We start from the raw sequence: 23,752 nt of genomic DNA on the forward strand, positions 1-23,752 counted from the left end.
CTGAGGCACAGACGATTCCCTGAATGATACTAATGTTTTCACAGCCAAAGGTGATTAAATGTAATGATCCCCACAGTAATGTGTGTAATCAAGTCTTAACGTTGAACTGTGTTGTGAGTGTGTAGTTTTTTTTTGTTTTTTTGTACAGAGGAACGCTGTGTCATTAGGACCTGCAGGTTTGCTTTTAAAACACAAACTGGAGACCAGACATGAGTGAAGAGGCCTTCATTTGATCACAGCTTACAGTATATGATGAAGATTTGCCAGTTGTGCATGTCAAGATCATCATCAGCTCTGTAAATTAGGTCAAACTAACTATTTTTTGGTGGTTGCCGGTCTTCAGAACTGGGGAAGAGCTTATTTAAGACCCAGTTAGTTCAACAAATGGCTTTTGCCGGTGCAGCTGATGGTAAGTGTTATTTAGGTTAGGGTTGGGGCTAAAAATACAGCATATCCTCTATAAAAGTCTAACGTGGGAGTCAAACCCATGTTGATGACACCAAACTATGAAACCTCCTCAAAGCTACTTGATGAAGACACCCAAGGTACCAGATTGCTTTATACATTGCATTTATACTACCACTAGTATAGTGGTGTTTTGCAAGTGCATGTTAAGAGTTTGGTCTGACCATCAGTCTCAAGAAGACCAACATTATGGGACAAGACATCAGCATCCCCAACATCTCCATCGGTGATTACACCCTTGAAGTGGTGGATGACTTTACCTATTTAGGGTCCACCATAATCGAGTAACCTATTTCTGCATACCGAGCTAAATAGGTGGATCGGCAAGGCAGCAACAGCTACGGCTTGATTGACAAAGAGAGTCTGGGACAACTCCATGCTGACTACAAACACCAAGATGCAAGTTTATCAGACTTGTGTGCTTAGCACACTGCTCTACGGCAGTGAAACGTGGACCTTGTACTCCCGCCAGGAGCACAGACTCAACTCCCTTCGCCTGCGCAAACTTTGGAGGATCCTGGGTATCAGCTGGCAGGACCATGTCAACAACAAGAGTGTCCTGGCCATGGCAGGATTACCCAGCATGTATGCCCTGCTAACCCAAAGGCGTCTGTGCTGGCTCGGCCATGTGTGCTGAATGCAGAACCGCCGACTGCCCAAGGACTTACTGTATGGCGAGCTTGTCAGTGTTTCAAAGACATCTGTAAACATGATATGAAGGCAGGAAACATCAACCCATCTAAACTAGAGGAGGCTGTAGCAGACCGCAATGGCTGAAGGATAACTGTCAAGACAGTAATCCACACAAGTGAGAGGACGAGAGAAGATCAGTGGGAAGCGAGGAGGGAGCGCAGACGACAGAGGAAAACATTAACCCCTACGAGGCCAAGAGGGGGATACACATGTAAAAACTGCAGCAGAATCTGCCTGTGAATCTGCCTGTACAGTCACACGCTGCAACCAACCTAAAAACCCAAACTGAGCCATGGTGCGGTACCATTGACTCCCGAGGCAGACAGTTGCCAACAACAGTATAGTGGTAGTATTTTAAAAACATACCTGGTCGCAATACCTGTATACACCCATTTACATTTCATTGGAGGACAGTTTCAGTTATTTATGCATAAATTCTTACATATATTCCGCCATCGGCTCTGTCCCCTCCTCCTCCTCCTCCTCCCACGACCAAATCCAAGCTGGTTTTATTTGCAGTGTATAATATGTACAAGCAACAAAGGGTTTATATCGCTTAGCAAACAACACAAACCTGGCAAAATCTGCATGGGACTGAGACAGGAAAATCTCCGGTGTCGTGTCAATCGAAAAGTGGCTCCGCCTTTCAGACAATTTCTCCAATTAGTATGCATCAGCCTAGCATCTGCACCCGCCCACCGCTCCATTGACTCCCAGAGAAGCTGAGCTTCCCAGGAAGTGACAATTTAGTCGCATTTATCCAACAACAACATCCAGTGACGGTGGTTCAGACGACCAGGTCTGAGTGTTCTGTGTGGACCAGTAGCCTACCATGGACGATGACGGTGCAAGTGCAGCCGACTGGACGTGTGAAGAAGTGAGAGAACAATCCAAGCATAGCTCATATAGGAAAATAACTTTTGACTGTCATTTACAAGGTGACAACACAGGTAAAGGTAAACTGTGACCGCAACGTCCTCATGGTAGATAAAAGACCCCAAAAAAAACAATCAACATGTTGTATTATATACATGTAGTACTACTCAACTTGATTCCAACAACGGCCACATGGCGGAACAGTGGCTACCATTACTGCCTCATGGTGAGCAGGTCACTGGCTCCGGCTCCCCCTCAAACCCCTATGTAGTGGATAAAGCGATTGTCAATGAGTGAGATGACAGACTTAAAAAAGACTGGACGTCTGAATATTCACAAGTTCAAAAGTTTCCCCCGCAAAGTATAAACTTACTGCAACCATCATCTCTGGTTTTTATTAATTATGAGTCCGTATTATGAGTAGTAGTTTTAATAACTGCATGTGTTTTCCTCGAAAAGCAGTTGCAGGGAAATGTATCCACCGTACGACGACGCTCTCGCATGTATCATATCGTATGGCGTGAAAACTGAAACCATGGAATGTTTTAATTTCTGTGTACGTGATTATCTGTGCATTACGTTTAATTTGTCGTCTCCTCCGGCTCGTGAAATTACACCAGCTCCCATTTGCACTAGTGTCATTAACTCATCAACTGCTTATAAATTTTAATATGTTTTTGACTTCAGCTCCTCCTGCATCCTGTCGGACCCTCTGACCCTCAGCTGAACTCCTTTAATGACATAATGTCTGGAAACATATAGAGTTAGAATCAAACCTTCACCAAAAACCTTCCTCCATGGTTCAATGATTCCACACTCATTATGACCATATGAAGGATATAATGACGACATATCATGTCACTGTTAATGATGCACAAGAAATGTTAACATTGAAATAGGGTATTGCTCAAAATGCAATGGTATTGTCGGTGCCCCCGCTCATATTTCCTGACCTTTGTACAGTATATGTAACTTCCAGGATGATTCTCTCTCTCTCTCTCTCTCTCTCTCTCTCTCTCTCTCTCTCTCTCCCTCTCTCTCTCTCACGTTTCAAGTACAAACATCAAACATCAAACTGACTGAGTTTAGTTGTAGAAAAATCTCAAATTGTAGAAGGAGACTGATTTAAGTTCTGTATTTGACACTGAAGATTGTGGCACTGTCATTAACAGGCTGCAGAAATGTGCATGAATTCATGATTTAGGCTTTAATTCACTCAGATCAACACTCAGCATCTCTATTTTTTGGTATACCACAGGATTCGATCCTGGGCCTATTTCATTTTCCTATACATGTTCCCTCAATCATCTGCAAAATAACTGTCATTAAACATTTTATCATTTCACATAGCAAGCATGTGTAGAAGAAGAGAAAAACAGGAAGAGAACAATATTATAATTTGATTATAAATTAAATGTCTTGTTTTAAAGAACCTCAGAGCAGCACCATTTGTGGCAGATGGTTGGAGGGGGGGGTGACAAGGAAATGGAGCTCGATATGACATATTATAGGCCTGTGACTCTCATTGACTGGGTCAAGACCCACAGTTGGGTCACAGGAGATTTTTTTGGGGTCCCCAAACAAATTTGCAACCTTTTAGTTAAGTTTTCTGCGAATAAGTTTTAAATAACGTGCATAAATGAGGTTTTAATACATTCATCAAATATCTTTATCAATTCAAAATGATATTATATTGAAGAGAAATTGTTGTAAATGAGTTGCTACATTATGACTGAACAAATTGCTTTGCGATGACTATATGCACCACTGTGCTGCCTTCATGAAAAAGTGCTTCTTCATCACTTTGTCATCATCATTTTGATTTACACATAGATAATAAATGAAAGGGAATAGACTTAATGAAAGAAAATGGACAGAAAGAAGAGGTGCTGCACATCCACACAGGCGAGTCTACTTAATCTGACTAATTACCCTGAGCACACTTAATGGACCCTAGACATTTTTTCACTGCATATTGTCCAGCATGTGTCAGAAACCTGGCCTTTAGATTTGGATAAGGATGCTACACATGGTAATGACATTCAATCATGTGGGGGAAAATCATTATTTATTTCAGATTGTACTGTGATGAAATTATTTATCTTGCGAGGTTGAAGGCATGTTGTCTGAGCAGCAACAAGGTAAATCCTTCAGACACTTATGGTAATGGTGGTAAATGACTTCCTGAGACTGAAGGATGGAGATTGATTCCCAAGAGTGTCGATAAAAGCAGCTTGACTTGCTTTGAGAATTCTTGAAGGCCTTTCACCTCTCATCTGAGAGGCTTCTTCGGTTCTGAAGAAGGTTGAATCTGCAATGATTTGGTGGTGATAATATGCACGTCATACAACCTCCCTGTTATGTATTATAGGTTATATAATAGTGCTTTGCAGCGTTTAATAAAACAACATACAAATAAACAGGTCAGTAAAAATACCAGTGAAGTGATCGGAACAGTCTCATCAGGAGAAGAAAATGAAGAGTGGACAGTACAACCATGTCCGGACATGTCTGGGTGACATGTTCATGTTTACAATTGGAGGAGAATCTGCAGAGGATCCAGGCGCCGGACATGAGTGTGCTTGAGGCAGGACATTGAATCATTAACCCTGAACCCTGAAACTCTGAATCATCTGGAGTTTCTCGTTTGTATTCTCCAAAGATGTCGCTCCAGATATTTGCATTCCTTCAAACAGCCTGTTCAATTCTATCTTAATTGTATAGCACCAAATCATGGCATATATTATTATCTCCTGGAAGAAATCTCTGATAGTTTGTCCTTCTGTTAATAACTTCCTGCAATTTTTAATGGATCAAAATATGTTCCCATACATTTTTTGTTAAGAATCGAGGACTACCCACTGATGACGTCACAAAACCCCCCAAAACTGTTTCAATAATGTTGTTGATGATGATGCATTATAAATGATCATGCTCTGTTTGTGTGTTTTTATATTCAGGATATTCAGGATTACCCGTGCCGACGCACTGCCAGGATCTCCCTCCCCTATTTCTTCTTCTTTACCAAATTCTGCATCAGACATTTTTTATGAGACTGTTACTCTCAGGTCGCGGTCGGTGAAAGACGAGCGTGTGCCAATGTCTCTGCGCACATAATCTGAGGACAGCTCGTTCACTCTCAGGGGAGCGGTGGAATAGCGGAGTGTCTGTCGCGGCTACTTCCCTTCGGGGCTGCAGATTATGTACCTCAGGGGAGATGGTACCGGGCAAAAAGGGAAATTTTTTTTCTATCTCTTCTGGAAAAATCTGTTTGTGGAAGTTTGTTACACTGTAGGTCAACAGCACCAGACTGTCAGTGTTATTAAGGATTTTTATGAGCACTGCAATTAAAAGTCCCAATATCAGCACTAATGGAATGCCTTGCTTCCAATCAAATGACTTTGGTCCCAACCGGTCGGAACTAACTTTTAACTATAATGCTGTTTTCACCGGTTGTTATACTCAAAATCCCTTGGGTTTTGGACCAGACCATGTTTGTTGGAGGATAACTGTGTACCCGTGTATCTTGTTGAGTGGGACATCTCCTAAAGTTAATTAACTATGACTCAGTGTGGAGGGGGGTGGCTGACAACAACAGGAACTTGCACACACCCATTAATTTTGATGTACAAAAAAACTTGATTTCCTTGAGACTCAACATAATCACATCTGCAATTATCTGGTTTTAGTCTTAAACACACACACACACACACAGAGCTCATAACTGGCATTACAGGTTAATCTTTATTGAGGCTTTTGTTCCTGACAAATAAGGGTTGGGAACAAACAATGAAGCGCTGCAGCGATGTTAGCAAAACACCTTTTCTTAATTAAAGAGCTTGTCTTCGTTATACCTGCACCAATGATAAGAGCCATCTGTGTGTGGGAGATAAGGCGTGGAGTCGAATAGAGCTGTAAATGGCCGTTGGTGTGTGTTATTGCTGCAGTGCTTTAAATAAAAAACTAGTCTCTGTGCCTACAGTTGTAAATGTGTCGGATCAACCCGTCCTCACCCCGGGCAGCGACACATATCACCCCTCTGTCACGTCCCTCTGCACGTTGCCCTTCCACATCTGACAGACGCACCAGGCTTTCAGTTGACTCTGATGTAAACACACTGGTGGCGCGTTCAGACGCTCAGAGCAGAGCAGTGGGAACATAACATTCAGACAATGAGGTTTACGTTTAGGGCCAAGAGAAGGACTGAGGTTAGGTTCAGGAGATCCTGACTCACACTGATGGACACTGAAGGCAGCTTCTCTGAGCGTTTTTACCAGCCTGAGCAAGATCTGCTATCTGTACTCATCCAGGCTCAGAAGGCACTGGCACGACAGCCTCTGTATGGATGTTTGTCTAAATTGCTGTGGTTGTACATTTGTGTGTTATTGTATACTCCTGTGAGTCTGCAATAAAGATTATATTGAATTGAATTGAATTGAATTAAATTGAATATAATTCATGCAGTTATTGTTCAAAACTACTCTGACAACTGTTCTGCCTCTGTCCAGCATATCTTTCCTTTCACCACAACCGGCCGAGAGAAAATGGAAGAGATCTTCTGACAGAGATCTCTTCCTTTTTTTCTTCCCTTCTCCCTATAATAGCGTTAGGTTTTTTTGTCTCTGTCTTGCTTTGGGGGATGCCGCAGTCTGACTTATGGCGTTTTCTACAACAGACTTTCATGATCAAACACGATGTGCAGTGTGACAAGGACTTGCCTTTTTATCTGCTTTGAGTGAGATGACATCACTTTTTGTTCAGTCACTTTGCCTAAAAAGCTTTGAAAACTTGTTGGCAATAAACTCTTTTGTTGTAAGGGCACTCCACATGTGTTGGGGGACGTGTGGGCTGTTGCTGCTCAGGTGTAAGTTGTCAACATTTGTCACAGGTGTGGTCACTGGTCGACTACTGTGTGACCACTTTGTGTTGTGGTTGTTGCAGTCCACTTTGTGGTGTGTTACTGCTTTTTTTGTATGTACTGTGGCAACAATGAATGGGACATTAATGTGTGGGATGAGGTCACTCCACACATTAATGGACCTGGTGGTCGTGTGTAGTTTTTTTTAGTTCTTTTATTTGTGTTTGAACATTACATGTTCAACAGAGTCAAGCTTTCTTGAGCCAAGCTTGCTCAACAAAACCTAAATCCCAAACCAGAGATATCAGGTATTAACTGTCAGTCCAGGGTTTTGTTTTTCCATCAGGCTCTGTGTACTTTCACATAGAAATAGACATCTAAGCACCAAAATGCACCTACTTCAGTAAGGAGGAAGAAGTTATTCTAACTGAGAGCTATAAAGATTTGTTTTTATCTCTACATTACCACTGGTTTCCAGAGCAGTGGTTTACGGAGACAAAAACACCTACATTACATCTAAATCAAGCCTCCAAGCTCAGGTCTTCTATACCAGAGGCCTCTGGGTTCTACGCAGTATCTTAGCAGTTCCTAGGACTTCACTTTTCTGGACTGAGATCTCAGATGTTGTTCCTGGAACCTGCTGGAGTTACTCTTCCCTAATTCTGGGGTTACAGCTCCTAATACTCCAATCACCACTTGGACCACAGTTGCCCCCTAAACCGTCTCTAGCCCCTTTTGTAATTAGCCTACTCCCATTTAAAGACCAGAGTTCCTGAATCCTGGTCCTCGGTGACCCAATGCCCTGCATGTTTTATATGTTGTCCTGCTCCAACACACCTGATCCAAATGAATATGTCGTTATTGAATCAGGTGTGTTGGAGCACAGAAACATCTAATACCATGATGATGAAAATTTTCTTCTCATACGTTGCTGTAGCAGCACGGCACATTATAACCAGTGGAAGCCCAACTTCAATTCATCTCTATGAGACTGAGCTGGACACAGAATAGGTTTTTCTTCCACTGCGGTGAGCGAGACAGTGAATGGATAAATAAAAGCTTGGTGTCTCTGGGAGTCCATGGAGCAGTGGGCGGGCACAGACGTGCTGATACGTGATGACTGGAGGAATTGTCTGAAAGGCGGAACCACTGAAATGAGCTTTCCTTGTTTCAAAGACCAGCAACTGCCACTGTCTATTTGCAAATGAATGATGCAAATGTCTTGTTTTGGTGTGACTGCAGCATAAAACATGCATGTGGTTGCAAGTGTAAGTGGTGATACAGTGGATGAAGGTTCAGCCAGGTCTGAACAAAGCTGTGCTTTTAGATACAAATCACATTTCTTAGCATTTTACGACATAGCTGTCGTCTTATCTTATCTGATTTTTAGTATACAATAAGTCAAATATATGGGGTTGTTTTTACCCTTACATAAAACTTAAAAGTACCGTTGGATCATAAAGCACACAAGTCAATCTACACAAATACTGTAGAACTTTCTAGCTGGCAAAGCTATTTATCTTTCATTCTATTTATCTGTTCATTGTTGTAATTGGTATCAAAGCACTGTTGCCTTTAAAGTGCCTTTAAGGTGCATTGTCAAAGCCATGTTTTGTTATATATTAACCTTCGTATGTGCCTTTGTTAATCTATCTATCATCAGAACCTGTACGACTTGTCAGTTTTACAACCTCACTAACTGCTAACTAACTAACTAACTACTAACTGTCTAACTAACTAACTAACTAACTAACGGACTGCTGTCTAACTAATAACGGACTGCTGTCTAACTGCTGTTTAACTGTGTATGTGGAATAAACCTTCAGAAAGACAGTCGAGTTGTACCCGCGGTACTTGTTCTGGTTACCCTTTCCAGAAGGGAGTATTGAGCTGAAAGGATCAGCCAGCAGAAATCTGGACAGTTGTAAAACCGTTGTCGGCGCCGTATCTGTGGAGTACGGACTGCCGAGCGGAGGGCGGCAATTATGAAGTACCAGGACCGGAGTACTGGTGAAGCAGTCGTGAATCACTAAAACGGAGGAACCAGAGCAAGGAGCTAACGGAGCTGTTGAAGCATTAAAGGAAGTGCCGCAGCCGTGTGGAAGGCTGTGAAGATTGCACAAGGAATACAGATCTCTTCTGGGCGAAGAGCTAAACAGTTAAGCCACTAACAGTGCTACGGAAGAGCCTCACAGACTGTGACATTGTGACGTCGACAGCTAGGGGCGTGGACATTCGTGTGCCATTCATGGACGTGTCGTTTGCAAAGAATTGAATCCTTTGAACGAGTCATTGGCAACGAACCACACTTTTTGAGAGAGTCAAATCCTTTGAACAATTCCAATTCCGGAGTGAGTCAGTAGTTCAAAGAAGTAAAATGGCAGACGACAAGCCAGATCTGGAAAGTCTACAGCGGAGACGGTCAAATGCGCAGCGGAGCCTAACAACGCGTATTAACTGCCTTAATGTCAACGCTGGTCGTCTAGGTACAGAAAAATTGTCGCAAGAGTTGGCAGGGTTGGAAAACGACTGTGATATTTTCGTCGACGCCTGCAATGAATATATCAAAGAACTGGGACAGATAGACCCAACGGACGACAACTGTGAACTGAGCAATGCCCTAGCAAAGAGCGACGCCATTGTGCAAAGGTACCGTGAGACTATGGAAATATTGTGGCTCAAGGATGCTAAGTCGGATATAGACGCCCTTGTGACACGGTTCAATTCAGCTTTCAATCAGGCTAAGGTACTCGGGAGTTAAAATGTACTACAGTGGAATCAGCAAGAGGCCAGAAGGAAAGGACTGGATCAAGAACTCCACAAACTCAGACACAGTGTATGTTTGGAAAGACTATCGGCCATACGGTAAAGAAAAATGGAGACTCCTTTTAACATTGGAAATTAAAAAGGAGGAACTGATGGATGAGTGGGCATGCTGCCGGGATAACAAACGGGGAGATGGGCATACCTGACCAGTAACTTGTGCTAGTACCACCCCACCTGTTCACACCCACTCAGCTATCAGGCAGGGCACCATAGCTGGCACCAGTCCCCCTCATCAACCTCCTTAACAGCCTCAACAACCTAATTATGGACCTACTGTCAAGTTTTACTCAGCCTCCAACCCTCACCAGTACACCACGGCCACCGAGGTTTCACACTGCTCCCACCAACACCAGCATGGGACAAAGGGGAACTGTGCCCACCAGCAACTTTGGTACAGTCACAGGGGGAGAAGACAGCTCTCAGTGGGCCCGACCCAAAGCAAAGATCACACCGATAAGCTTGCCTAAGATCTCCGGGAACAGGAAGGCTGATTGGGAGATTATCCAGGCGCAAGCGGGTCCCACAGAGTCCTTTGAAGTGGAGCAGAAGAAACTGAAGGGTCAAGTGACAGAGTTACAGGAAGTCAATGTCAAGAAGGTAGAGGAGCAGAGTGAACTGAGGGCCCAGATGCCTGTAAAGACCCAGACTGCAGAGCTACAGGAGATCTTGGTGCAAAGTCAGGAAAATCTCACTGAGCTTCAGTCTGACTTCTACCAGAAAGAGTCAGAAGTTTCTGCTCTGCATCAAGACCTCAAGACACCAGAAGAAAAGCTGAGCTTAGCACAGGAGGAATTGGCTGCTAACCACACCAGCCCACTCCTGCTAACCACACCACTGCTAACTCCAAACCAAACAAAGGAACTGAAGAGAAGCCACAGCTCATTGGAGCCAGAGCTCCCTAAACAAGAGCAGAAGCACCTGGTGATACTGTCTTTAGAGAGCAGACTCTCTGAGCAATGCTAACCCAGTGGCTTGCACATGTGAGCAGCCCCACAAACTATGCCTTCCTGGGAAAGCAGGGCTCCAGTCAACAGGATATGAGACAAAATCGACCCCTGTTGAGACCAAGAAAGATGAGACACTGTGGGGAGCCGCACTCTCAGTCCAAGTGGGTCCGAGAAGGGACAGCTCTCTCTACCTAAGCTCTGTGGAGTGGTCAGTTATACCCGAAAGGCTGTAAAGAAGTGGGTTGCTCGTATAGGGAGACCCCCTATTCCAGCAAAGTGGGAGGTAGTACTGACAGTGACCGAACTTGAAACTGCATTCCAAGATCCCCTTACGCCATCCCGCTACGTCATCAGAGACACTGTGAGACGGGGAATAAAGATGAAAGTCTGGGGCGTGGTATTCAGTTGCATGGCTTTGAGAGCAAAGCATGCTGACATTGTGGAAGTTCCAGACTCTCCTCTACCTGGCCGCTAATCCGTCAAACAAAGGACCAATTGGCGCGAGAGCCCAGGTACAAAACAAGACTGTAAGAGTCATCACTCCCAACTCACTTCTGCTTGGCCGTGCTGGGCCTAGCGGGGACTCTCGAGGGGTTGTGCGCCTGACTTACCCCGTTCTGCGCCTAAGAGCGGTCTAGATCGAGGTCGACAAGTTCTGGAAGCGGTGGAGCCAACTGGCAGGCCCAAGCCTCTTCGTTCGACAGAAGTGGCACACACTCGCTAGAAATGTCACAGTGGGGGACTTAGTGTGGTTGGCTGACCAGAATGCACTGAAAGGCCAGTTTAGGCTTGGTCGAGTTGCGGAAGCTCATCCTGATGTGAAAGGCGTAGTACGAGACGTGAAAGTGAGGACGTGCCAAAGTTGTCCAGTTTTCGGCGGACAGAGTAAGAAAGGCAAAGGGATGGAGAACTGCCCCTTCACCATCCATCACAGAGGTGTCAGGAGGCTGGTGGTTCTGTTGCCAGTGGAGGAACAGAAATAGATTCCCCACCACATGATGGTTTCTGGATCCATCCAGAAATCCCCATCACGTGGTGTGTTTCGGCAAAGTATCAAGAACCCCCCTCCACCACCCTCCACGAGTACATCAGGAGGTTGGTGGTGTGTTTTGGTAAAGGATGCCACTGTGTCATCAAGGACAATGTGTTCATGGACAGTGAAACCTTTATTTGTCATGTGTATCTGTTATCCATATTGTGTGTAACACATTCGTACCCAGCGATGCAGCTTTATGTACCCATTTTGAAAGGTAGAATTCGTAGTTGTTGTGGCCTACTTAGATTCAGGAATCAGTAGGCCAAGTGAGAGGTGTAGAACTTTCTAGCAGGCAAAGCTATTTATCTTTCATTCTATTATCTGTTCATTGCTGTAATTGGTATCAAAGCACCGTTGCCTTTAAAGTGCCTTTAAGGTGCATTGTCAAAGCCATGTTTTGTTATATATTAACCTTCGTATGTGCCTTTGAAAATCTATCATCAGAACCTGTACGACTTGTCGGTTTTACTAACTTACTAACTGTCTAACTAACTAACTGACTGCTGTCTAACTGCTGTTTAACTGTGTATGTGGAATAAACCTTCAGAAAGACAGTCGAGTTGTACCCGCCGTACTTGTTCTGGTTACCCTTTCCAGAAGGGAGTATTGAGCTGAAAGGATCAGCCAGCAGAAATCTGGACAAATACAACTTTGCAATTTCAGTGTTTCGTGAGTGATCTGCCATTTTTTTATCTGATGTTAATGATACAGTGTCAGCACACGCTGGTTTCCCTTTAATCGTTACATTGTCACAACTACCTCTCAGGATTTATATGCTGCGGTTGGTGTCATTACGGCTTTTACAGCAGACTGTGGAGGGAAATGATGTATCACATGAATGATTTCCTCATCTCTTATCAAACAGATAGATTATGTGTGGCAGTGACTGAAGCCCATCAGATTTGTAATAAAGGAACTGTACAGGCACTGTCTGTACAGTAAAGAGCCTGCAGCCCAACATAGAAGACGTCATGTAGACCAAAGACTGGGTCGTGACCCACAGGTGGGTCGTGTGAAACAAATTTGAACAGAATATTCGCTGAAAAAGCATCTCATAAGTATTGTCCAATTTCCGCAGTGGAGCATACAATTTTAATAAAAAACTAGTACAAACTGTCGCTGTAATTTTGTTCGTCTTGGGCTATCACAAGTTCCCAACAAGTTTCAGGAAATTCGGTGCAACTTAATCTTGGCTTGCTCCATCCACGTTTTGCTATAGAGCCCTGGGGCAACGCACGGGTCCACGTCCTACGCCAATATCGCATTTTCGCCAGACCTGACACCCGTGCAAAGTTTCAAGAGTTTTATGCACTTTAACCCCCTAAAAAATTAGAGGAATAATAATAGTCTGAAGGATTACAATAGGTTCCTCACACAAATTCGTGCCAGGAGCGGTTTTGGCCCCTGCCATTCGTGGCTCAGGCCCTAAAAATACCAAACTTTGTCTTAATAAGATGTTACTTTGAGCTTGAATTAACCAGTGACAAGTTTAAACAAAGGTTTGCATGAAATTTCAGGTTTGAGTGTTCATAACGTGTTAAATATAAAAGTAAAATTCGTAAAATTTCAGATTTCACAGGTTTGTGTGCAAACACAAGACATTCTAAGGTGTAAAATTCTTACAGTACACTTTAATCAAGTAAAGGAAGATTCATTTTATAGAAACATGACAGAGTTTCTTTGTTTTGCCCTCACTTTACGACACATTATAGTGTGAAAGTGGCAGATTATTCTTCTTAAAACAAGAAAATGTGTCTTATTTCTAGGTTTACTGTCCAGTTGATGGTGTACTCTTGTTTTGGTCAAAAGAGACAATGGAGAGGACGGTAACCATGGACATGGATGGTTTGCTGGTGCGCGCATACACACACACACATGCACAAACGCAGCACTCGTGTGAACACAAGGACTTAGAAACGAGTATAAAAACGACTGCGGGCCAATGTTAAGTGCGATCTGAAATGCAAAAACATGGAACACAGAATGACTCAGGACTGACAAGGAGGGACGATGAGTGTATGTTCATGTAACAATGCCATATATTATTTTGTAATATGCGATGTTTTAACTGAGAGACACGAGGAACCTTTGTTTTCCCCTCTCTGCTGTGATACACCAGGGAAGAGCTACGTGACTTTTCCATCCCCCATGTTTCACACTGTAGCTGCGCTTAGATATATTTTAATACTTTCTTTTGTCATATGTGAACTTGTCTTTGATGTAAATAGTTGTGTTTGTGGGCTGCACACATGGGCTTCTACGTGTGACCCCCCTGATTACATCCATACATCTTTACTGTGAGGTAAAAACCCTGTGACACACACACACACACACACACACACGTTCTTGTGCAGCATTCTTACTTTTACTCCACGACATTACCTCTAACTATATTTGTTACAACCTTCATACAACCTTTATAGAACGTTCTCTTTTTGTTCCAAAGTGTTCTGAGAATGTTACCTTTTGATTGTGGGAACATTCCCTGAAGGTTCCCTCCTAGGTTGTCCTGTGATTGATATGGAAAGTTTTCCTAACATTCTCTTGGTTGCACATTTGGTTCCCAGAATGTTCCCCTAAAGTTACTTTGTCACAACCTTCATACAACCTTTATAGAACATTTTATTTTGGTTCCCTGAAGGTTCCCCGCAATTGATATGGAAAGTTTTCCTCACGTTCCCCTAATGTTATGTTGTCACAACCTTCATACAACATTATTTTGGTTACATTAACATGACAGCATTTGGTGCTAGTTATGGTTCGGTTAAGGGACTAGGGAATGCCTCTGAGTGTCCTCACTATAAATGAAGCGCAATTGTGTGTGTGTGGTGAGAGGAGGTTGTCGCGTCATCATCATCATCATCACCATCCCCCTGTTGCCCCAGTGACGTAAGCGCCGCAAACTACTTAAACGCGGCTCCCAGCAGCTGCACAACTAGTGCGCAATTTCACGTTGAACCCCCGGTGACAGACTTCGCTGTGGTCCGGTACAAACCCGGTAGAACTGGAGACTGAGTCAGAGAGAGAGCGCACCGGGCGAGTGTGTGTGTGTGTGTGTGTGTGAGAGAGAGAGAAAGAGAGAGAGAGAGAGAGTTTGCTGATTGGCTGCAGCGCGTGCCACACCGGTAGCCGCGCGCACATATTATAGTCGCTGCTCGAGCGCGAGCCAGTCCACGGTTTCCAACTCCGCCGGTTCCCCCGAGGGCGCGCGCGGGCAAGGAACTCACAGAGCGGCTTTTAATCCAGTTTAAAATAACGCAGAGGTAAGAGATACATTTTTAAACTATTACTATTATTAACTACGGCTGTCACTGTGATCATTACAGTAACGTAGTGACACACACACACACACACACACTTATTTAATTGATTATTGATTTTACAAAGATTCTAACGCAGACTCAGCAGAAAACACTAATGTAACAAATTAGAGATGGATTAATACATTCAATACTGTACAATATACATCTATGTATATATATATATGCACAGTATATATACATATATACAGTCAATTATTTAATTACATCTCTTAAATATTCATAATAATAATAATGATAATATTTAAAATTATTTTGATGAGATATTTTCTTCATAAAATGTAAAAAAAAAAAAATTGTGAAAAATGTTGATCAGTGTTTCCCCGGATTTATTCACAAACCAGATATAGCAACTAAATGTTGTTATGTATGTTAAAATGAAATGGTTTTGAAGAAATGAATAATGATAATTATTATTATTGTTAGTATTATTATTGTTTTTATTATACTAATGACAATAGTTAGGACTACAACTAACAGTTATTTTTACAACTGATTAATCTGTCAATTTCTGGATGATTAGAGTTATTGTTTGCTCCATAAAATGTCAGAAAATGTTGATCAGTATTTTGTCCTCAAACTAAAATGATTCAGTTTTTTTTAATGATTTCTCTGTCACATTTAAGCCGAAGCTGAAAAATCATTACATTCTCAATTCACCAAATCATTTTCTTGCTCTATGAAATGTCAGAAAATATTAATTAGTGTTGTGAAATGAAGACGTCTCTCAAATGTCTGGGTTTGTTATCAGTTTTAATTATTTTTCTCTGTCGTACGGAGCAAAGAAACCAGGAAATATTCACATTTAAGACTTTTTATTGTCATTATTATCATCAATTGAGTTAGTGATTCATATTCATTTATTCAATATTTAATGTGATGCAGAATAATAACAGTTTGTGATTTTCTTGTCCCCCCACCTCAGTCCATGGCTGCCCCTCCTCACAGCAGCTGCATGTGGATGCTGGTTCTGGGTGCGTGTTTGTCACTGGCGGGCGCCACAGACTGTGGGAAAGAGTGTGCCCTGTGTGTGTACCGTCTGCTGGGACAACAGTCTGGTTTCTCCCCGCTGGTAATGTCACTGAATTAGATTTTTATTTTTTGTTTACTCTGCATGACGTCACATTTGTGGGGGTTGTTGTTTGTTTTTCTTGCCTTGTTAGCGAAGCTTTAATATATCCAGACAGTTCCATATTAAAGCGCTTCCTTTGTAGCATATTGTTTTAGAAAAACACATTAAAAATGTCGCAAATGTGTATCTGGTAATGTTATTTGTGTATTGTGTATAAAAGTGTATCTACTGCCCTCTGCCCGCTACTGCATTCACGGCTTTCTCTTGCGTCGTTGGTTCACTCTTTTGTCACCCACTTATCTAATCAGACTCCTCCCCCTTTTATGCCAGAGGTGTTGCTTCATCACCTTTGTCAGATGACCACGCCCCCCTGCACTGCCCACCTTCTCCCCCTCGCTCCTCCTGAGGGGGCACTGGGCAGAGTTACCCTCAGATAAAAGGAGCTTAGTTACCGTTTAAAGTGTGTCATTGTATTAAGAGAAATACGTTCGAGGGCTGAAATTGACCTGTTGATAATTTTCTAGACTAATCGAGTGCATTTTTGGTCAGAAAATATTGGAAAATGTTGATCTATGTTTCCCAATCTCTCTCTTATGGAGCAAAAAAACCAGAAAATATTCACATTTAAGAAGCTTTCAGGGGCGCTTTTTCTTGAATCTTGCTTCTTTTCCTTCACTTCAAGTGTTTTGCTTTGTGTCTTTAAATTTTTTCCTGTTTTCTTTCTAATCTTTGTTTTCTAATTACCTTTTTTGTCCTTTTTTCTTCCTTCGGTCGTCCTCTCTTGTTCTCATTTCCCCACCGCCCGTCTTTTTTTGTCTTTTATCTTCTGCTCACCGTTATTACAACGAGATGATGACGATGATGATGATGATAAAACCGTCGACTGCAGACGTCGACATAACAAAACCTCGTCATCTGTCACTGTTCTCTTCTGTCAACACTTCACTTCACATATATATATATATATATATATATATATATATATATATATACATACATATATGTATATATATGTACATACATATATATATACATATACATATATATATGACCGTAAACTGAATTATATTTGATGTATTTGAGGACGTCATCATTTCAAGGTTTGGGAAACAACATTTTATGGACCAAACAGCAAATCAATTATTTACATATTAATGGCTTTATGGAAAATAATTGTGTTTGTGCCGCTGAGTGATCGTGTGTTGCTCTCCTTCCTACCGCTGCTAATATATTCCTTTACCAGATTCACATTCACTTGTTTAATGAGCAGATTTTATTGAATCAATACGAATGATTTATTCAATAGAATGGAATAGTAATATAATAATATGCTGCTCCTAGTTTGTGCATTGTACTATAAAAACAAAAAAGTAAAAGGTTTGAAAGGTTGTTATTATGTTATTACGTTGGGTCTTTGCCGTCTTGTCGTGCACTTCCCCTCATGGCCACCAGAGGCTGCTGCTGCTGCCCTCCACCCTCGCAGCCCCCGGGGCGCCAATATGCCCTCAATTCAATTTTCCTCTTCGTTAATTCTGTCTTCAGAAAGCTCAGCAAGAATCCGCCCTCGCTGCCATCACTCAGGGTTTTTTTTCCTGATGGCTGAAATAAGTGAAATCCAATGATAACACATGAGGGCTGGAGGGAGGTGGAGCCAGCAGGACACACACAGCCCCCGTGGCCTCACACACACACACACACACACCTTTAGTCTGATTATACTCGTGCCACTGGGGCTTTATGGACACACTCAGTTAAAGAATGAGTGGGATAAGTGGGTTGTTTGGTGGGGGACATGCAGCGTTTTATGCTAATGTGACACCGTGTCAGCGGCTGGGGCAGATATTTCCAAATGAGAAACTGTGTTTTATTTCTTAAAACAGATGCAGTGGGTTGTTTTCCCACAGCATCTGTTGACTCCCGACCTCTCTCTCTAACACAATCTTCACACAAGTTCAAGTAAGAGCAGGGACTGTGGGAGGCCCTGAGGAGAAAAATAATGTGATAGTGATTATATCTTTTTAATGTTTAATATTTTGTGTATTTTTGTTTGAATGGTCACTGTTACCATTAATATTAAAACTATTGTGTTATTAGATACCAATAATGGTCTGTCCCTCCAATAAATGTATGAAACGGGTCTTAAAAGAAAGTTTTGTATTTCAAATTTTTGTATTTAAAAGTTTGTGACTTTTATCAAGTTTCTGAGAACAAAAATTTGCAATTATTAATAACAAGAATAATAATTGGCCGAGTAACAAACAATAATCATCCAGTGCCAATTATTAAAAAAGTGATTCAAGGATTATTTTGTGAATTCAGTATTAACCAAAGTCAAAACCTTGTACCTGTTAAGGTTCAGAACCAGTGGAATTTTGACCGGAGTGTGTAGAAAATGAAGCAAATAACAATAAATATAAATATAATAAATGACAACGGTGTTACTGAGAGAGCTCAATATTTTCCGAGGTGATGTAAAACGTTTGAGAACCACCGATCTATGACGTCATTGTTTTCCATGATGTATAATGCAAGGGTGGTGGACCCATTATTATTTATTTCACTTTTGAGGCTCCTCCCTCTTTAGGTGTCACCACAGCAGATAATCCGCATGTTTTATTTGGCCATGCGTCAATGGCATGCACATCGGATGGGGGAAAAAAGAGTCCATAACCGATCTCCACAAAGCTGTAACATTACTGTGGTCAAAATTCAACCAGATGCAACCGGATGCTGCCTGCTGACCAAAGGGAAAACAGTACGTGAAGTCCCACCTGTTAGCTGCCGGTACCGGAGGACCCAGATAATGTGAGCCAGGAGACAGGTGCTGCGTCAACGCCCGTCTCCCGCTGCAAAGAAAACACAGCGATTCGATCAATGGGAAATGGGGGGGGGGGGGGATTTCGGGCCGGGTCAGGTTCGGGCAGACAATTAGTGCTGCTGTGTGGGCCGGGTCAGGTTCGGTCTTAAAGACTCGCGGGCCGGGTCGGGTCGGGTTGTAATTTTCAGGCTTGTTGAGAACTCTATTATAGAGCCATTTAAGATGCTTACAATGATCATAAAGTAATAACATGAACAGCACTTCATTTCTGACATGGTGTTTCATGTCGTTCCCATTCTCAGTTTTCACTGCAGCTGCTATCCATAAAAAACAGCATGTTGTAAAAACCTTTTTTTATTTCCCTCTAGACATGCTCACTTGAGTGCGATGGTGGGTTGGACAGCCAGAAGCTCCGTCTGTGCCGGGACTTCCTGTTGGTGGAGGAAAACATCATCCCTCTGGACGCTGACCCGCGTGAACAGCAGGAACAGGACACAGCAGACATCATGATCTCTGACAGCGAGGACGCAACATCACCAGAACACCTGCTGGCCAAGAAGTACGGCGGCTTCATGAAGCGCTATGGCGGTTTCATGGCTCGCCGTTCCTCCTCGCCAGAGGGGACGCTAGAGGATACTGGCACCCAGGATGAGGAGGAGAGTGTTCGCCTGGAGATCCTAAAGCTCCTGAACGCAGCAGCAGAGCATGGCGCCAAGGCGGATGGTCAGGGAGGCGAGGCGGTGAAGAGGTATGGAGGGTTCATGCGTCGAGCTGAAAGTGGGGTCGCACAGAGCGACCTGCTGGAGGCGGTGTTAGGCCGTGGGCTCAAGAAGCGCTACGGAGGGTTCATGAGGCGCGTGGGCAGGCCTGAGTGGCTGGTGGACAGCAGCAAGAGTGGGAGCGTGTTAAAACGGGCTTGGGAGAACGGCAGTGAGCTACAGAAGAGGTACGGGGGCTTCATGGACTAGGATGCCACAGTTCTGACCCTTCAATCCCTCCATTCCTCCAACCAATCACCGTGTAGTCTGGACTTGGTGTCTGAATCAGCTGCCCACTCCCTCTGCTAATTACATTGCATCATCTGGCTTTGTATAACGTGCTGCTGCTGCTGCCTCCTTCATTGGATCAGTTGGTCCTGTATTTAAAAAAAAAAAAAAAAGTTAAACAGAAACTGTACACAAATCATTTTTGGTTTTTGGGTTTGTTGATATTATTTATTAAAAGAATCTGTTGATTGAGGTGTATTTTTTGTGTGTAATTTTAATTTTTTCAAGTTGATGTGTCTGCAAGAATGGGGCAGCCCATGGATGGAACGGTTTGGTTCGGTAGAATATGGTACGTATTTTTTGTTGCTTCCATTGGGAATGGTACTACAATAACCAGCCCTACTGTTCCATTATTTGGCAACCTTCCTTTAGGTTACCAGAATAAAATGGTACGGTACAGTGCGACAGAAGAATGTCACTCAACGCCCGTAGTCTATTCTCATATAAAGCCACAAACTGAGCAGGATAAAAAGCTGCTGAATATCCTCCATTGTTGCTGCTTGTCTCGCATTAGATGCCGTCCATCACACTGGTGTCCACTCATGTGCTGTAATTTATCATCTATTCTCCTCGAAGTGGGAACATAGGTTACGAAATCGACTTCATGTTCTCCTGAGGTAGACCTGAACATGGTGATTTAACTCCACAGGAAAATGTTTACTGAGGTTATTAATCAAGTTCCATTCAGACTGACCTCTGCTCGGCTTCAGGAAGAACCCAGAGACTACATGTACGTCCATAATATATAATTCTTATCTGAAAATATTCTATATTATATATATTATATATATACTTTGGGGGGTGGGAAGTAAAAACTCCAACATATAAAAGCTGGCCTAGAAGAGCATCAGATTATGTGAAGTAATGACCAAGTAATTCAGCAGAGGACACAGAAGCACAGGACGTGGATGTAGTTCGAGTTTCACACTGTAGATGGCAAAGTAATATAGAAAACTCACCTGTTAGCTTAGCTGTTAGCTCCACTGGAGTGAGTGTTCAACCTCATGTGACTCATAGTCAGGCTATAGTACAAATATTTTCAGTAACCCTTTATTTTACAGTCTGCTAATTACCTGGTATTTACTAAGAAACGATATGGTAACCAAACATAGTTAATAGTAAAGTTCCAAAATAACTTTATGTAATTACTAAGTTAGTACCTAGTAAGTACATGGAAACATACTAGGAAACTAGCTGGTAATACAATCTATGTATTAAGAAAGTACCCATACAGAAAGGACAGTAAGTACAACTAACTCCACTTCGTGTTTCTGATCATTTCTTCATATCCTACTCTCTCCCACTCTCCCAATCTGATGATCTCATCTCATCAGATATTGCACTTGTCCGTCATAACATTCGCTCTCTCTCCCCCTCCTCTCTGTCCTCAACTGTTCTATCAGCACTTCCTTCAGCTGACTCCTTCTCCCTCATGCATCCCTATTCTGCCAGACACCTTCCTCTCTACTCTGTCCTCCTCTCTTGACTCTCTCTGTCTCTCGTAAGTCCTCCCCAGCCCCGTGGTTGTCTGACTCAGTGCGTGCTGAGAGAGCCACGATACGGGCAGCAGAAAGGAAATGGAGGAAATCAAAACACCCTGACGACCTGCTTTCCTGTCATTCTTTTCTCTCCACTTTCACTGCCTCTATCTCTGCAGCCAAACAATCTTTCTATCAGACTAAAATTCAATCCTCTTTCTCTAACCTCCTTGACCCCTCACTCCCCCTCCTCCTTCCTCCCTTCTACTATTTCACCTTGTCAACTACTTCACAAAAAAAGTAGATGACATTCGCTCTTCTTTCTCAACCCCACCTCCTGATCTCACCACTCTACCAGCCACAAATTCATCTCCTTCTCTCCTTCTCTATCCTCTTTCACCCCTCTATCTCATGATCAAGTTATTTCCCTAATAACCTCTGCCCGCCCCACCTCCTGCCCCCTTGACCCTATCCTGTCTCTCCTTCTTCAGTCAATTGCTTCTGATCTTCTTCCTTTCCTTACCCATCTCATTAACACATCTCTATCATCTGGTTGCTTTCCGGACTCTCTTAAAGAGGCCAGAGTGACCCCCCTCCTTAAAAAACCCACCTTTGACCCGTCTGAAGTAAATAACTACAGACCTATCTCTCTTCTTCCTTTTCTTTCCAAAACTCTGGAGCGTGATATCTTTAATCAACTCTCCTCCTACCTTCACCGGAACAACATTCTCGATCCTCATCAGTCTGGTTTTAAAGCAGGTCACTCGACCGAAACTGCACTTCTTACTGTCACTGAGCAACTCCACACTGCCAGGGCTGCCTCTCTCTCCTCTGTACTCATCCTCTTGGACCTTTCTGCAGCGTTTGACACAGTTAACCACCAGATCCTTACTTCCTCCCTTCAAGAACTAGGTGTCTTAGGCTCTGCACTTACCCTACTCTCATCCTATCTTCAAAACCAAACATACAGAGTAACCTGGAGAGGATCTGTGTCGGAACCCTGTCCTCTAACTACTGGGGTCCTTCAGGGTTCTGTCTTGGGCCCTCTCCTCTTCTCTCTGTACACCAACTCTCTTGGTTCTGTTTTTCACTCATAGTTTTTCCTATCACAGCTACGCCGATGACACTCAACTCATTCTCTCTTTTCCTAGCTCGGACACACATGTAGCAGAACGGATCTCCGCTTGTCTGACCGACATCTCAGTGATGTCTGACCATCATCTGAAACTCAATCTCGACAAGACCGAGTTTCTTTTTCTCCCAGGAAAGGGCTCTCCCACCACAGATCTGACCATCACCCTCCACAACTCTGTGGTAGCTCCTTCTCATACCGCAAGGAACCTGGGTGTGACACTTGATGACCATCTCTCCCCCCCTGCCAACATTGCTGCAACAGCTCGATCTTGCAGATACATGTTGCACAACATCAGAAGGATACGGCCTCTCCTAACCCAGAAGGCGGCCCAGGTTCTGGTCCAGGCTCTTGTTATCTCACGCTTGGATTACTGCAACGCCCTCCTGGCTGGTCTCCCTGCCTGTGCCATACGACCTCTGCAGCTCATCCAGAATGCAGCAGCTCGACTGGTCTTCAACTTACCAAAGTTCTCCCACACTACACCGCTCCTCCGCTCCCTTCACTGGCTTCCTGTAGCTGCTCGCATCCGCTTCAAGACTCTAGTGCTTGCATTCCATGCTACAAACGGATCCAGTCCAGCCTACATCCAAGACATGATCAAAACCTACACCCCAGCCCGCCCACTGCGCTCTGCATTGGCAAACCGACTTGCTGCCCCCTCACTGAGAGGATCGCAGAGGCATTCACAGAACTCGAGACTGTTCACTGTCCTAGCTCCCAAATGGTGGAACAAGCTCCCCATCGACATCCGGACAGTGGAAAGCCTCCACATCTTCCACCGCCGACTAAAAACACATTTCTTCCTTGACTAAGACGACGACAAAAAAAAACAAAAAAAAAAGAAAACACTTGCTTATACATCGCACTTTTAACTAGCACTTTATAGTTTGGCTTAAATGTCAGTTTATTTGGGAACATTGTTAAATGTATTTGGTGTTCAGTTATATAAAAAGAACATCTGTGAGCTTTAACAAGGGGTTATTTAATGAAGAAGTGTAAATGTTAAAGAAGACTGATGGTTTAATAAATCCAACCATTTTAAGGTTGCCATTTCTATGGTATATACATGTACGCTTTGTGGTGTTTATTAGTAAGTATCATGTACATGTGGGGTAATAACTTAGTACTCCCTAAACATTTATTTGGGTACCTTCCTAAAGAGGATATTTTTACTATAGCTTC

General features: G+C 43.1%; 2 protein-coding genes across 3 annotated transcripts; both read left to right on the forward strand.

The window, feature by feature from the left end:
- Positions 1–10,877: 10,877 nt before the first annotated feature.
- Positions 10,878–20,155, forward strand: LOC131463538 (proenkephalin-A-like). 2 transcript variants are annotated; one of them, XM_058636561.1, is made up of 4 exons: positions 10,878–11,862; positions 11,975–12,370; positions 15,947–16,093; positions 19,280–20,155. In XM_058636561.1, the coding sequence occupies exons 3-4, from the start codon at positions 15,950–15,952 to the stop codon at positions 19,877–19,879; spliced, it is 744 nt and encodes a 247-aa protein (XP_058492544.1). In that variant the 5' UTR covers positions 10,878–11,862; positions 11,975–12,370; positions 15,947–15,949; the 3' UTR covers positions 19,880–20,155. The 2 variants fall into 2 exon arrangements, with proteins under 2 accessions (XP_058492544.1, XP_058491701.1); XM_058635718.1 differs by lacking the exons at positions 10,878–11,862; positions 11,975–12,370 and adding an exon at positions 14,169–14,964.
- A 1,822-nt stretch (positions 20,156–21,977) lies between these two features.
- LOC131469275 (uncharacterized) lies at positions 21,978–23,525 on the forward strand (the record flags this gene model as incomplete). The annotated part of the gene is made up of 3 exons (XM_058644272.1): positions 21,978–21,987; positions 22,297–22,406; positions 22,600–23,525. Coding segments are annotated over 3 exons (903 nt in total), but the record flags the coding sequence as incomplete, so codon positions are not given.
- Positions 23,526–23,752: the final 227 nt, after the last annotated feature.

Source organism: Solea solea, chromosome 1, assembly GCF_958295425.1.
Source record: "Solea solea chromosome 1, fSolSol10.1, whole genome shotgun sequence".
Lineage (NCBI taxonomy): Eukaryota > Metazoa > Chordata > Actinopteri > Pleuronectiformes > Soleidae > Solea > Solea solea.

Bases quoted from the DNA above. Each gene is read 5' to 3' on its own strand.
- LOC131463538 (XM_058636561.1), top strand. From the start codon at position 15,950: ATGGCTGCCCCTCCTCACAGCAGCTGCATGTGGATGCTGGTTCTGGGT. The intron at 16,094-19,279 runs GTAATGTCACTG...ATTTCCCTCTAG, and splicing joins AGTCTGGTTTCTCCCCGCTG to ACATGCTCACTTGAGTGCGA.